This window comes from Trachemys scripta, chromosome 3, assembly GCF_013100865.1.
Source record: "Trachemys scripta elegans isolate TJP31775 chromosome 3, CAS_Tse_1.0, whole genome shotgun sequence".
NCBI classification, from domain to species: domain Eukaryota; kingdom Metazoa; phylum Chordata; order Testudines; family Emydidae; genus Trachemys; species Trachemys scripta.
Genome location: NC_048300.1, coordinates 61311787 through 61325202, shown reverse-complemented (window position 1 = coordinate 61325202; position 13416 = coordinate 61311787). Strand labels below are relative to the sequence as shown.

At 45.0% G+C, this 13416-nt stretch overlaps 1 protein-coding gene across 6 annotated transcripts in view; it reads right to left on the bottom strand.

Moving 5' to 3' along the window:
• The window catches only part of ZNF318 (zinc finger protein 318), a 36471-nt gene extending 27410 nt beyond the window's left edge, over positions 1-9061 (bottom strand). Inside the window, exons 1-2 of one of the 6 annotated variants that reach the window (XM_034764897.1) lie at positions 8935-9061; positions 8431-8711 (exon numbers count right to left, since the gene is read on the bottom strand). In XM_034764897.1, coding sequence (XP_034620788.1) covers positions 8431-8562 — 132 coding nt within the window. In that variant the 5' untranslated portion in view covers positions 8563-8711; positions 8935-9061. Of the gene's footprint in view, positions 1-4272; positions 4696-8430; positions 8886-8934 lie in introns of those variants that run through there. The other 5 variants (XM_034764898.1, XM_034764900.1, XM_034764899.1 and 2 more) reach the window with 5 other exon arrangements.
• Positions 9062-13416: the final 4355 nt, after the last annotated feature.

Below are 13416 nucleotides of genomic sequence, written 5' to 3'. Positions count from 1 at the left end.
TAGAGTCGAGTATATGTTACTGCCATGCAGGGACATTGCTCAAAGAGGGCAGAGGTAAAGTTGCATAATGGGGATAGGTGTACCTTAACTTTGTATTTCCTGGTTTCCAGAGGTTTAAGTTTGCATTACCTTAACTCTTCATTTTCTGGTTTTCAGTTTAGCCACTTTCCTCATTCTGGAAGGGCATGAGGCATTACTGGGCAACCTTAACTCTTGTGTTTACATTGCTGGGCATTTAATTGCCTTGGGTTTTAAAAATAATAGTTTCTCAGCACCCCCATGTTCTACAGATGATCTCTCCCCTCTCCATTTCCCCAGGCTCCTTAGCAATGATTCCTCCAGCCAAAGAATGCACTGGCTGCACGTTAGTTCTTTCACTGCCCCTTCATCTTGTGTTGGTCTCCCCACTCTCTGCCTGTCCACAATAGCTTGGTCCTCCCTCCTCAGCCTTCCTTCCCACAGAAAGGAAAGGGTCAGCATGGGACCTGCAGTTTGAGGAGCTGTGAAGAGGATGCAAGAAGAGTGCAGGGACAAGCATGGAGTCAGTTAGGACAAACATGGGGGGCATGGATATAGGGGGCTTGGGGGGAAACAGAAGTCCCCTAACATTCCCTATTGCACAGCTCAGAACTCCTGCTTTCCATCCCATTTTTCAATATACTGTTCCAACACCCCCTATTCTCTCACTGCTGCAACTTCCTATATTCCATTCAACTGCGTAAGAGATCCCCAGATTGCTCCAACTCCTCCAACAGTCTCTCCATTACAGCCATTGCTCCGATTGCTCTCATATCCCTCAATGCTTTGAGGCTCATCTCCCCCCCCCGCCAACTATATCACATAAAGCCTTCTCATTCCACCTCATCCTTTTCACTCCATGCCCTTGGTAAGCTTGAAGAGCTTGTAGGGATGTGGTGGGCTGTCAGGAATGCTGGACACAGAAAGGGGCAGGAAACTGGAGATGCAGTTTCCCATATCTGGTCCAAATGTATGGGGAAGGAGCTCTACAAAGCCATCTGCAGCATGGGAATCTTAGGCTAGGTCTACTCTACAGACCTTACAGCAGCACAGCTGCGCTGGTGTAAGGTCTCCTGCGTGGCTGCTCTATACTGATGGGAGAGAGCAATCCTGTCAGCATAATCAAACCACCCCCCAAGTGGCAGAAGCTATGTTGGTGGGAGAGCATCTCCCGACAAAATAGCACTGTCCACACCGGTGCTTTTGTCGATGAAACTTATGTCAGTCAGGAGTGTGTTTTTTCACACCCCAACCAACAAAAGTTTTACCAAAAAAGTGCTAGCGTAGACATAGCCTTAGAGAAGTGTAAAGCGGCATATTCATTTGAATAAGTACAATCAATGGAGATGAATACAGCCTGAAACAATAACTCTGAGATTTGTGGCCTGCTTCATTCAACTCAGCAGGTGTTCTCATTGCCTCCCTGTCTTCCTCAGCCTTTAGGCTCACAGAGGGAAGAGGGGCTCAGATCCACCCCCACCCCCCAGGAAGGCCCCCAGATCCCAGCTCACATGAGGGCAGGAAGAGGGGTTTACCTCCCAAAGGGGAAGGGCCCCCTGATCTTGGCTTACACATGGGGGGGGGGGGAGGAGGAGACAGGAAGAATGGCTCAAACTGCTCCACCAACCTAATCCCCCAATTCCACTTGCAACTCATCCCAATGCTCCCTCTCAGCCTCCCAACCCCCTCTCCCTTCGCCATTTATTCCCCTCCCCACAACCCAGACTCTCCTCATTGCAGCCACAAGCCCCTTTCGCCCATCCTCACATCTCCATCCTAACACCCTTTCTCATTCTCCCCATTCCCACACTGCGCCGACAACCTCCCCACATTCCCCCTCAATGCTATAATCCCCCCTTATTTCCTTGGTCTGCACCAACAAGTTATAAGGATCTGAAAACTTTATGAACTGCTCATGTTAGGGGGGCTCTGTGCTAGGAAAACGCCTTGACCAAATGACCCAGTGACTTGCTTTCCTGTGATCACACTCAAAGTTCCATTGTTCAGGAACCATGATCACATTATCCAGGAACCATGATCACATTATCCTGTCTTTCATCTTTTCTCTGTTTGATCAATGCTAGTTTTCTTTAGAACGCTCCTAAATTTAAGAGAGAGTATGCATGTAAATTTTAGAGCACTTTGAAAAAATATCACTCTTAAACCAGAAGTTTTGGTCTCAGGCAAAACTTCCAAAATGAGCCCCTGCAGAAAGCAGGCAGAGAGCAAGGAATGTGCACAATCATATTAAAACTATCAAAGATAGGGCTCAAACTTGGTGCACAGGTGTAGCTCTGGGTCAGTGACCACAGCATATCGTCTTGAGCCACTCAGTTACTGTGGCAATAGCTTGCCTAGAAACCCTCTTACTCTAGTACAGCCCCAGTCTAGCTGCAAATGCACATTTCAGTTCCTTTGGTTTTGCAGTTTGCCAATCTCTAGATCCAAAAAATCTAAGGTCAATACCTTTTTTCAGAATTGTTTCTCCAAAGGGGTAGTGAGTGCTATGCACAAGCTGAGCAAAACGCTGAGTAACTGAGATCAATTGGGGGGAGAAGGCTATACTTCATGAACCCCTTGCTCAAATGACTCCCAAATTGGAGCATTAACATGACCCAGCACCCCCATGACACATAGCAAGTGTAAAGACAAATTGAGTAAGCATGTGGATTTTAGAGCACTCAGAATAACAAAAGCAATTATTAACTTCACTAGCAGAGCTGGTGCTAGGCTACAATCATTTGGGAATCTCTTTGGCAAGTATATTATTAACTAAGTGCTTGTCTACACAAGAAAATCTGGAGTAAGGTATTTAAAATGGATTAAGTATTCCTGATTAACTCCATGTGTGGATGCTCTTATTTTGGAATAAGAGTGCTTTTTTCCAAATTAGCTTAATCTACTGGAGTGCTGTCAAATCCAGTGGATAAAGTTAATATGAAAAAAAGCACTCTTATTCCCGAATAAGGGCATCCACACATGGAGTTAATCAGGAATAGCTATTCTAGAGTAATTCTCCATGTTAAGAAGCTCTTACACAGTTCAAGACAAAACTTCTTTCTTACTGCAAAGAATATTCACAGATAATTAGTATTTACTATATAGAATACTCCTTATAGAGTCACAGTACCAAACAGTAAAGATATTCACATCTGAAATAGAATTTTAAAAACAGGGTTTTACATGCACAAATCTGAATATTTTGCTTAGGCTGAGATGAGAAGTTTTAAAAACATATTAAACTGTCAGAGAATGAATCTGATGAACCTGTAACTGGCTCTCTATATCAACAGGAAGAATTTAAACTTAATGTTTATTAGACATTTGATTTAGAAAGGTCTCTGCATTCTGCACATATAAATTATCTTTAAGCACAAGATTCTGTTAAATGGTCAAACTAATCCCATTAGCTAAATATTCTATTTTACCCATAGGAGCCTTTGCTTAGCTAAAGGATAGTTTGATCTTTGATTCTTAGCTGAAATGGCTAAGGTTTCTGGCCTGCTCTAACTCTGAAGAGGAATAAAAGGGAGAAAATCAAAGGGCCATTATTTGGGATGGGGATAAATGATGAAAGCAGAAATCATTAGACATTAGAAATGAAAGACCCCTAGTAAATAACATTAAGTGCTTTTCATTTATAGATCTCAAAAGTAGGTAAGAATGACTACCCTTACTCTGCATACAGATGGAGAACCTGAGGCTCAAGGAAATTACATGATTTACCAATGGTCACACTATGGGTCAGTGGCAGAATCTGAAACAAGAGCCACTCCAGTGTCCCAACTCACTGACTAGACTATCCTGTCCACTTCTCTAAAAACACAGGATTGATCTCCACGGTACATTTTCTTACACTCCATCAGTCAGGAAAACTATTGTTCTGTGGAAAGAGGTATCAGATTCTGAACGGATTATTTCATGGAAGAATCAGTATTACAGGGGAAATCAAACGGGGTTATTTGGGAGAAATCAGATGAGGGGCAAGGGCATTCAGGAGTAGTTTCCTGGCTGCGGCTGTCCCTGCATGGTGGGATAGGTAAGAAACATACATGACGGGGTGTCCTTACGCCAGTAGGAGGGAAGGGTACAGTGGTGTGATGGCCAGGGAGCGGGGACAAGTACACAGCGTTAGGCAGGCAGCGCTAGGACAGCACAGAGTGTCCGATCCGCAAGGCAATCGCCCAGCCTGGGGAGGGGGCGGAGCGGGTAATTACCCGGGGCCTGGCCGAGGGTGTCCTGGGGGGTAATTACCCGGCTACTGCTGCTGTCTCCATGCTCGCCCCCGCGCCGGCCCCGGCTCCTCCCGGGCCCCGGCCCCCCCGGCGGGGAGGGCAGCCTCTTGCTGCGGCGCGGGGACGGGGAGCGGCGAGAGGCTGCGCGGTGGCCGGACGGGGAGCGGTGGCGGCGGGACGGGGGAGGCGGCGAAGCTGAGGAGGGGGGGCGGCCGCGGCCTGGGCCCGGCCCGGACCCCGAGGTACCCGAGCGGGAGCTGCGGGACCCCGACGAGCTGCTCTCCTTGGAGCGGTGGGACGAGGGCGGCGGGCCGGAGCGGCCACTGCTGGAGCGGTACATGGCGGCGGCGGTGCAGGGGGCCGGGCGGGAGGCCTCGCAGTTCAGTTTCCCGGCGCTGTCCTCCTTCTCTGCCCGCCTGGGCCCCTTGCGTGCGCGTTCCCGACACCGCCGCCGTCACGCGGGGAGAGGGGGCGCGCTGAGACACCCGAACAAAATGGCGCCGGTAGAGCCCCGGTCACGTGACCTAACGCAGGCAGGAGCCGCGGGAGTGTCTCCCTGCTCCGGGAGTGACCCCAGCTTGTAGCGCCCGCCTCCTGCCAGGGACTGCGCCTCTTTCCCCCGCCTCCCCCGGCACTGACGGCATCCTGCCCTGCAGCGCCCCCTGCAGGCCTGCGCGCGGGAGCTGCAGCCCCTCGTGTGCGGCAGCGGCTGCCAACCGGCCGGGCAGGAGCTCTGGGGCAGCGGGCCGGAGGCCCTTGGAGCGAAATCGGGATAGAGCGGGTTGAGGCGAGGCGAGGCCTGGAGCTGCACAGAAGCAGAGAGCTGCTCGGTGCAAAGAGGAGACCGCTGACTTCCCCAACAACGACCAGTCCAGAGGAGGCGGCTGGCTCCTTCTCCCCCTCTGGTGCTAGAGGAACAGAGGCACGTGCCATGAACCGGGGAGGCAGCAAATGTAGACGTGCTGGAAGCATATATGTTGACACACATGTAATTAACCCGTGGAATGCCGAGACCAAAGATACCGTTGAGGCCAAGAGGTTAACTGGATTCAAACAAAGCTAGCTGGGGATTGGGAATGATCCCTGGCCGCTATGTTAGAGTGGGTTTTGTAAAAGTTTGGAAAGCATATCAAGTCTCCTGTCTCAAAGTGTAAGCCAATCACTATACAACCAAGTCAGGAAGAAACTCCCTTTATGGGGAGATTATTCCATACATGTCCAGGCTTTTTTGCAGCTGCTTTTGAAGCATCTGGTAAAAACTGGTCACTCTCAGAGACAGGACATTGGACTGAGGGACTGCTGTCCTGATCTAGTGTGGCAAATCATATTTTCCTGTGTCAAAGCAGACAAGTTAATGTGGCAGTGGAAATCCCCACTTTCTAAATCCCTCCCCTTCTTTGTTGATTAGGAGTTGAGATAGGCTTAGTCTTTGGTTATTAACAGATTGGGATCTGAGGGATGGTATTTGTAGAGCCCTGTGCAGATACAAAATTTGTATTCGCATCTGCTCTGCAGACATGATCCGCAGATTTGCGGGACTGTAGGTATTTACAAGCTCAGCTCAAATTTTGCCCATTTCTGGGGTTGTGTGCCTCAGAGCACACTTGAATCAGACAACAGTAGCTGTAGAAAGGTTTTCAGGCTTATTGGTCCCCTAACACTTAACAAGGCACATGTGCAGAGAGGGTAAACTGAGTCTTAATGACACACTATATCCAACTGCCACACCTTTGAACTGTTTCTGAATGAGTGCACTGCTATTCTAATTCAGGAAATACACTTAAATGTGTAAACCATCAAAGCATGCCCAACTCACAACAGCCTGCATAATCATGTGGATTTATTTCTGTTACCCTTCTCCACCCTATCCACTTCTCTCTCAAAGTTTGTTACGATTCACTTGTTGTGACTTTTCTTTTATTAAATTGCATGTATTTGTACAGTGCCCAACATAATGGGACTCTGATCCTAACTGAGATTAAGTGTGCAACACAATAGATCTAATTAATAATAAGGAAAATGACCAGGTAAATAATTTCTAACTAATTATTTCTGTAGAGCTCAGAATCTTTCAAACTCGGCAATGCACTGAGTACTGCTCTGTGACAATGCTATAAAACCGCTACAGCACTTAACATTTGCAACTAGGACAATGTAACAGGTACAAATATACGTTGTTTATTAATGTTAAAGAAAAACATTTTCATGTCTGAAAGTCAAGGAAAGATGCGAGCCACAAACTTCAAAAACACAGAAACAGACTCCAATGATGGAGAAAAATGTCCTTTTTTGGTTTCCAGCTACCTGAATATTTGTTCCATCCCCTTGCTTTCTTCAGACTAGCCCTGAATCTTTGGTTTAAAAAACACAAATTTGTTTCCTTTTTCCTGTAGTCATTTTACTCTTAAGATGGTCACATTAAAGCAACCATCTCTCTTAGGAAAGCTTTCTCTCTCCGGCTTTTAAATAACATTCATTACTGTGGCATGTAAATGCTACACAGAAACCCAGAACACCAAAATGTTTTCTCACTCTGTTCCTTGAGAACAGAAGAGCAGGTCCTGGTGATTTCCTATATTGTAGTAAGTGGCACCTGGAAGCAGAAGCTATCCAGGTGCCATTGCTATTATGTTTTTGTTCTGTGCGTATACAATACCTTGCATAATGGTGTCCTGATCCATGGGCTACTCAAGATAATGGTAATAAAAATAATAAATAATATGATACACAAATACAAATGAAAAATAATAATAAAGATAAAAACCTCTTTTTCTGATCAGATTGTAGATAAATCTCGGATAATTTTCATATAACTTTACATTGTGCCTCTTCATATAACCTTGTATTGATGAGCCTTGGTATATGGAAACTTTGTATCAAAGCCTCATGTAGAAACTTTGCATTGCCCTTGGTATAATGTTATAGCCCCTAAGGATAGTTAAAGTAGAAGAAAAAATTATTTTTGCTAGCAGTAGAATAAGGTCTCCCCCCACCAACTCCCTTAATCAATTGCCCTGTCGAATGAATGAGGTGTGAATGAGGAAGGCATGGAAGGCAGCACCTCCAGATAGCTGCAACAGTTGGAGAGGGGCTGGGAGCCAAACCCAAGGACAATAAAATGTGTCAAGTGGGCTCACTAAAGAAAAGCAGACATACTGACAGCCTTGGGGGTTAGAAGCAAGCACCTTCTTTTGGAAACATCCTCTTTCCAGCATTGGGACAACACCCAGAAGAAAGCAGCACAAAGAACCAATGGACACAGACACAGATTTTGAATCTGGTGTAGATTTGCATGAGAGGGAAGCTGCTATAAATGTGAGATATCTTGCAGAGGACCCCGGATCTTGTCTTGTCAACATGGGAACATCGATCTGGATCGGCAGAAGCCCGGCTCCACCCCCTCCCCCATCTAACTCACCTGGCCAGTGAAGTTAAAGGGAGCAACTAATTGGTAACAACAAGATGAAGTGTGCTTGTGTGTGTCTGTAATATATTATATGCATATGATACAATGTTAATTAATACATGTATTACTAATAAATGTGGCATTCTGCCTTATTCCCCCCGAAAAGATCCCAGGCAGTACTTTAAGTACAACGAGATGACAGAACTGCTCAAAGGCAAATAAAAAGGATGCAGATAGTAGAGCTTACATGGGTCTAAAATAGTCTAGAGTAAAAAAAATCGTCTTAAAGAAGCATTACAATCTAATATTATAGTGTCCTCAAGTATCAGGGGGTAGCCGTGTTAGTCTGTATCTACAAAAACAACAAAGAGTCTGGTGGCACCTTAAAGACTAACAGATTTATTTGGGCATAAGCTTTCGTGAGTAAAAACCTCACTTCTTCGGATGCATAGAGTCTCTATGCATCCGAAGAAGTGAGGTTTTTACTCACGAAAGCTTATGCCCAAATAAATCTGTTAGTCTTTAAGGTGCCACCAGACTCTTTGTTGTTTTTATAGTGTCCTATTATCCTACTGGTCAGCTCTTTACATTTTCAATTAAGAAACTCATTCTGTACTTCACTATATTTCCATCTCTAGAACACACACTACTGACCCTTTTTCCAAAGGAGCTGAACACCCTTTAACTTCAATGGGATTGTGGGTGCTCAGCACTTCACAGGATGAGACCCTAATTTGTCATGTGATTGAAATACTCAAGCAAGGTCCTTACCTGCTTTGCAGAGGCTTTTGAAAAAGTTCCATCATTGATGCTCCAGGCTTTCACAGGACAAAGGGGCTGCCACTCAGTCTTCTGTGCTAATAGTTGGGACTTGAAACTGTCCTTTGCAACCCTGAGGCTCATTTTGGGCTGAGGAACTTCCAACTAGCTGATGTTTGAAGAAAGAGATTTTAACCAATCAGATGTAGATGGAAGTGTTTGGAAATAAGGGGTCTTTTCACTCTTATTTCTCCCAGCCGGTAAGCAGATACCCAGGGCTGGATACAAGAAGCCTTGAACGAAGAAACAAAAGGGAGAAAGTGGCAGAAGAAAGCACTTTTAGGAAAGAGGAGGGGAGAGAGTAACATGAAAGGGAATTAGCTAACAGAAGTTAGAGAGAATTTAAAAAAGTAAATAAGAACAGGTATCAGGAATAGGGTTTGGCTGAGAAGCTGTTAAGTGACAAGCATAAAGACTAGGAAACATGTAATATCTTTATTTTTAAATTTGTTTTACCTTCATAAGTCTGAGAAAAGACAAGAGACCAGCACACAGCAGACCCCAGTATCTCTAATCCCTGGAATGTTAATAAAAGCAAATGTGATTTCTTTTCTTTCTTCCTAGGCAGAGTTGCATGTTTACAGCTGTGTGTGCATTCATCCATATGAGGTGTGTTGGAGGTTATCCCTTGTCTCCAGAATTTGGCATTATTTTTTTCCATGGAGAACAGAGAGAAATGTACATTCTGTGTCTTCAGATCCAGAAGTAAACAGGTCAAGAAAATATTCCAGACTGAGCCAGCAAGGGAATGTTCAAACCTCCCCCACTTGTGACATCACAGAATTCTAGGACAGTTCAACTGATAGCAAAGCCTCAGCTGGGAGAACAAAACTGCAGCCAAATAGTTATTTTAAGAGTATTTGTGGATGATGGTGAAAACGCTGATATTCCTGGGTTTGAGCCTTGTCTGGGTCTGCCTCCTCCTGTTTGAATTCAATATCTACCTGTGTTTGGGAGGGAGGTGAGATGGGCATAAAACCCCTCTGTCACCTCCCAGTACACAAGCCCTGCTGTGGGCACTATGTAATCAGTCCAAAAATAAATTCTCAATGAAAATAGGAGAAGTTTCATCATTTGGGACATTTTAATCTTGATTGGTCAAAGCCCTGGAGAATAGACGGTTGGGAACAACCTTGCGCTAGGCCCTGTGGGGGGGACTAGTCCTAATTTTTACTCCATTTCTAGTATTAGGATTCTATGATAAATGTAGGGTGTGTTATTTATAAATGGTGTGCATGGCTTTTTATAGGTGAATACGGCACAAGCCCCTGCTCCAAGTTGCTCAGAGCCTAAATCAGACAGAAACATAACAGAAAATGAAAACAAGCCATGATAATATTACAAGAAGATGGAAAACCCTGCTCCCACTTAAGTCGATGTGAGTTTTGCCATTGACTTCAGAGGGTACAGACTTGGGACACCAATAAGTTCAGATCAGTTATGTTGGACTCTGGTGTTTTGTTGGTTCTTTTCCTGGTTTGCTTTGTTAGTATATATATATATATATATATAATCGTGTGAGTGGGTAGACAAAACTGGCTGGAATAAAGAAGGATCAGTGGTCCCTGAAAACTGCTTCTTGTTTGCTCCCGAGAAAGCAGGTCCAAAAGGAGAGGTCAGGAGAAAAGAGTAGATAGAATGAAGGGCACGACAGGGGCAGTAGAAGGAGCCAACAGATGCTATAAGGTCTGGTTGAAAAAAATCTGGGGAGAATAGTTTGAGGAACATAAAGGCATACTTTGTTCTGGATATCTAAGACCTTCTCTTGGTGCCTTATAAAGCTATGAGAAGCTTTTGCATTTGAACTTAAGTAAGATTTCAGCACAGTGAAGAGCTGTAATGTTTTATTCATTAGCAGATCCAAGCTCGGATGTTTCATATTTGTGTGCTTGAGATACCTTTTGTATCCCAACATTTCCTCAGTTGTACCTACCTTGACGAGAGAGCACATAAATCAACAGCAGAAATCCCATTGTCATGTCTTCTACATGGAAGCTGGCTTACTTATTAAAGTCAATATAATCTTTCTTCATAGCCTTGTAAACAGTATGGTAGAGGCAAGAAAGAACCCACCAAACACACACACACTGTGTAGAGAATCAATGGCTGGCAATACATGCATGATAAAGGTACCTTCTGACTACTACATGCAGGTAAGTGTTACATTTAGGACCGGGAGGAGCCAGGATACATGGGCAGAAGAATGGGACAAACATATAGATATACCAATAATTGCTTTATGCAACCAGGCAGACCAGAATGGAATAGCAAATAAATCTTTTTCTTGCCCCTTAGTAATAATACTTAACATTGATAGAGGGCTAGTGAGCGTAATAGAGGCTCACAGTCATGGCCTACACAGAGCCAGTTCTTTCCTTTTGTCCCTATTTACAGTACAGTATTCATGCCCTTTGGGTCCCTCTGTCTGAGGAATGGCAGGACCCCAGTTCACTCAATCTACCAGTAACTCCAGCTGAAAGCCAGTGTTCTGATGTGAAGCGAATAGCCCAAGACGCCAATGGGTAAGAGGTACTATGTCTTGTGAGAAGGGGAGAGCAGGAGTACCTAATGGGAACTTAATAGAGAAACCTTGATCCTATACACAGTTTCTTCTCATCTTGCACAGCATGGCAAAAACAAGATAAGAGAAGAACAAAGTGCAAAGTGAAAGGAGTCCAAATACCAAATGGGCTCAAGTAGGAGTCTTGGCAGTGAGCACGGACTATCTGGGGGCACTCAGTATCCATCCTGGGGCTTCAGTCATTCCCCATTCCCCTAAAGACTGCAAAAGACTGTTGGTGAGTGCCAGCTGCTTCGACTCTCCTTTCTCTCCCTCTCTCTCTTTCAATGAGTCTAATTAAAAGGTGCTTTAGACTCACAGCTTTTACTTCTGCCTCTTCTATCTCACACTCCCTCAGTCTGATTGTTTTGTTTTCCCAGACAGGAATGCTGCTGGCATTTTGTTTCCCCAGCACCCCACTGATAACATTGAGACTCATTCTCAAAAGCACAGAGGACTCTTCACTGTGTGTGTCTGTACTGGCTGGGAGTTGGAAAGACACTTGCTATCTACAAGGAATTGCTTGTGTCTGATGATAGAATTACCACTTCATACAGAATTGGAAGGGGTAGTCTGTCTGGCCCTGAAGATAACTCTGGCAGAGTCATGGGTCAGAGAGACCTTGGCAAAGCAGTGTACTCATAGCTTCAGTACTGCAAACTACAGTTCCCTTCTTCTCCATCAGCCAGAGTTCTCATACCGTGGGGGTGACCTTACACCCACCTATCATTCTGTAATAGATGGGTTGTATGTGCATGCAACTGCCCCTTTAGCTCATCTGCTGATGGCCTGTGTGTTTGTAGTTAAAAGTTATGTCTGGTATTTCATGATGCTGCTTGCCTCACATTATACATGCTTTAGTCAAATACAAGTGATTGGACTCAGTCAGGGCTTAAATTCAGCCGTAATCATCTGGAGTGGAGCTCCAATAAATATTTTCAAACCTGCAGGAGCTCTAGCACCTCCTGCAGGGCTGAAAGCCTGAGCCCTGGCTTTCCCCATGGTGCAGAAGCCCCAAGCCCTGGGGCGCCTCCCACAGGGCAGAAGCCCTGAGCCCCTGGCGACTCCCGCAGGGCTGAAGCCCTGAGCCCCAACGCATCCCACAGGGAAGAAGCCCCAAGTCCCAGTGCCCCCCTCAGCAGGGCTAAAGCCCCAAGAACCCCACCCTACAGCTGAAGTCTGGAGCCCTGAATGGGGGTGGGGAGATATGCGGGGCTCCAGGAAATAATTTCTGAGAATTTAAGCCCTGGGCTCAATATAGTGGTGATTGATATAAATTATCTGGCCTAGTTATACTAGATTATCCTTATGGTCTCTTCTGGCCTTAAAATCTACAAATCTGACAACAGGTGACTGTGTATGAACATGACCCTGTAGAGACAGATGTTGAGAACCAAGATGAGGGGAGCAGGAGGGATGTCTGGGAAACCTGTGAGGGAACTAATGGGATTTGGGAAAAATTATTGTTGTTCCTGGACACTGGTCTGATTCCTAGGCATTTTTTCTGGGGGGTGGAAGGGGAAGGAAGGCTGCATAGCATTTATATATGTACTCAGTGTACTAGTTAGGCACATATTTAAATAATTCAGATTCATTAAGCTGCCCATATTTTACTCTTTCCTCAAAATTCGGCCCACAATGTGTTTTGTTGCACTTCTCTGATCTCCCTCCAATTTGTCATCTTTCTGGTAATGAGGTACCCAAAATGGTACACATTATTCCAGGAGCAGTTGCAACGGAGCTAATTAGAGCGAGATTGTGAACTCTCTACTCCAGGATACGACACTCTGTATGCCGCCCAAAATTACATTGACCTGCTTAGTTGCTATGTCACTTTGCAAGGCCATGTCTAATTTGTTGTTCAGTCACCAATACATCTCTTTCAACCATTCCTACTTTCCAGGTTTCTCCTTCCCATGTGTTACCCTTCCCCAGATGTACTAGCTTCATGTTTTAAAACTCAATTTATTTAAATATTTTCTACCTCTTTTATCTTTGTTCCCCCTGTTGTATTATATTTCTCTAACCTAGTGTTTGCAACTCTTCCATTGTAGTGTCATCTGCAAATTGTATATTCCTTGGGGTTACTGCTCTGTGTGACAAGAGTCCCAAATTCTATTACTCTCTAATTTGTATTGTTTATTATTTGCCTTATTGATTTGGCTGTCTCTGTAGTGTCTCTCCATCAACTTTATGGTAGCAGGCATAGATTAACTTAACTGATGAATAACATATGCTATTACTTTGCAATGCTGAATGGCACCCTTGGCTATGGTACCCATTGGGAAATCAGATCCCTGCAGGTGGACCCTTACACCTGCACAAAGACCATCTAAACTCCAGAGGTCTCTGCACCAGCACAGGGGTCTGCTTGCACC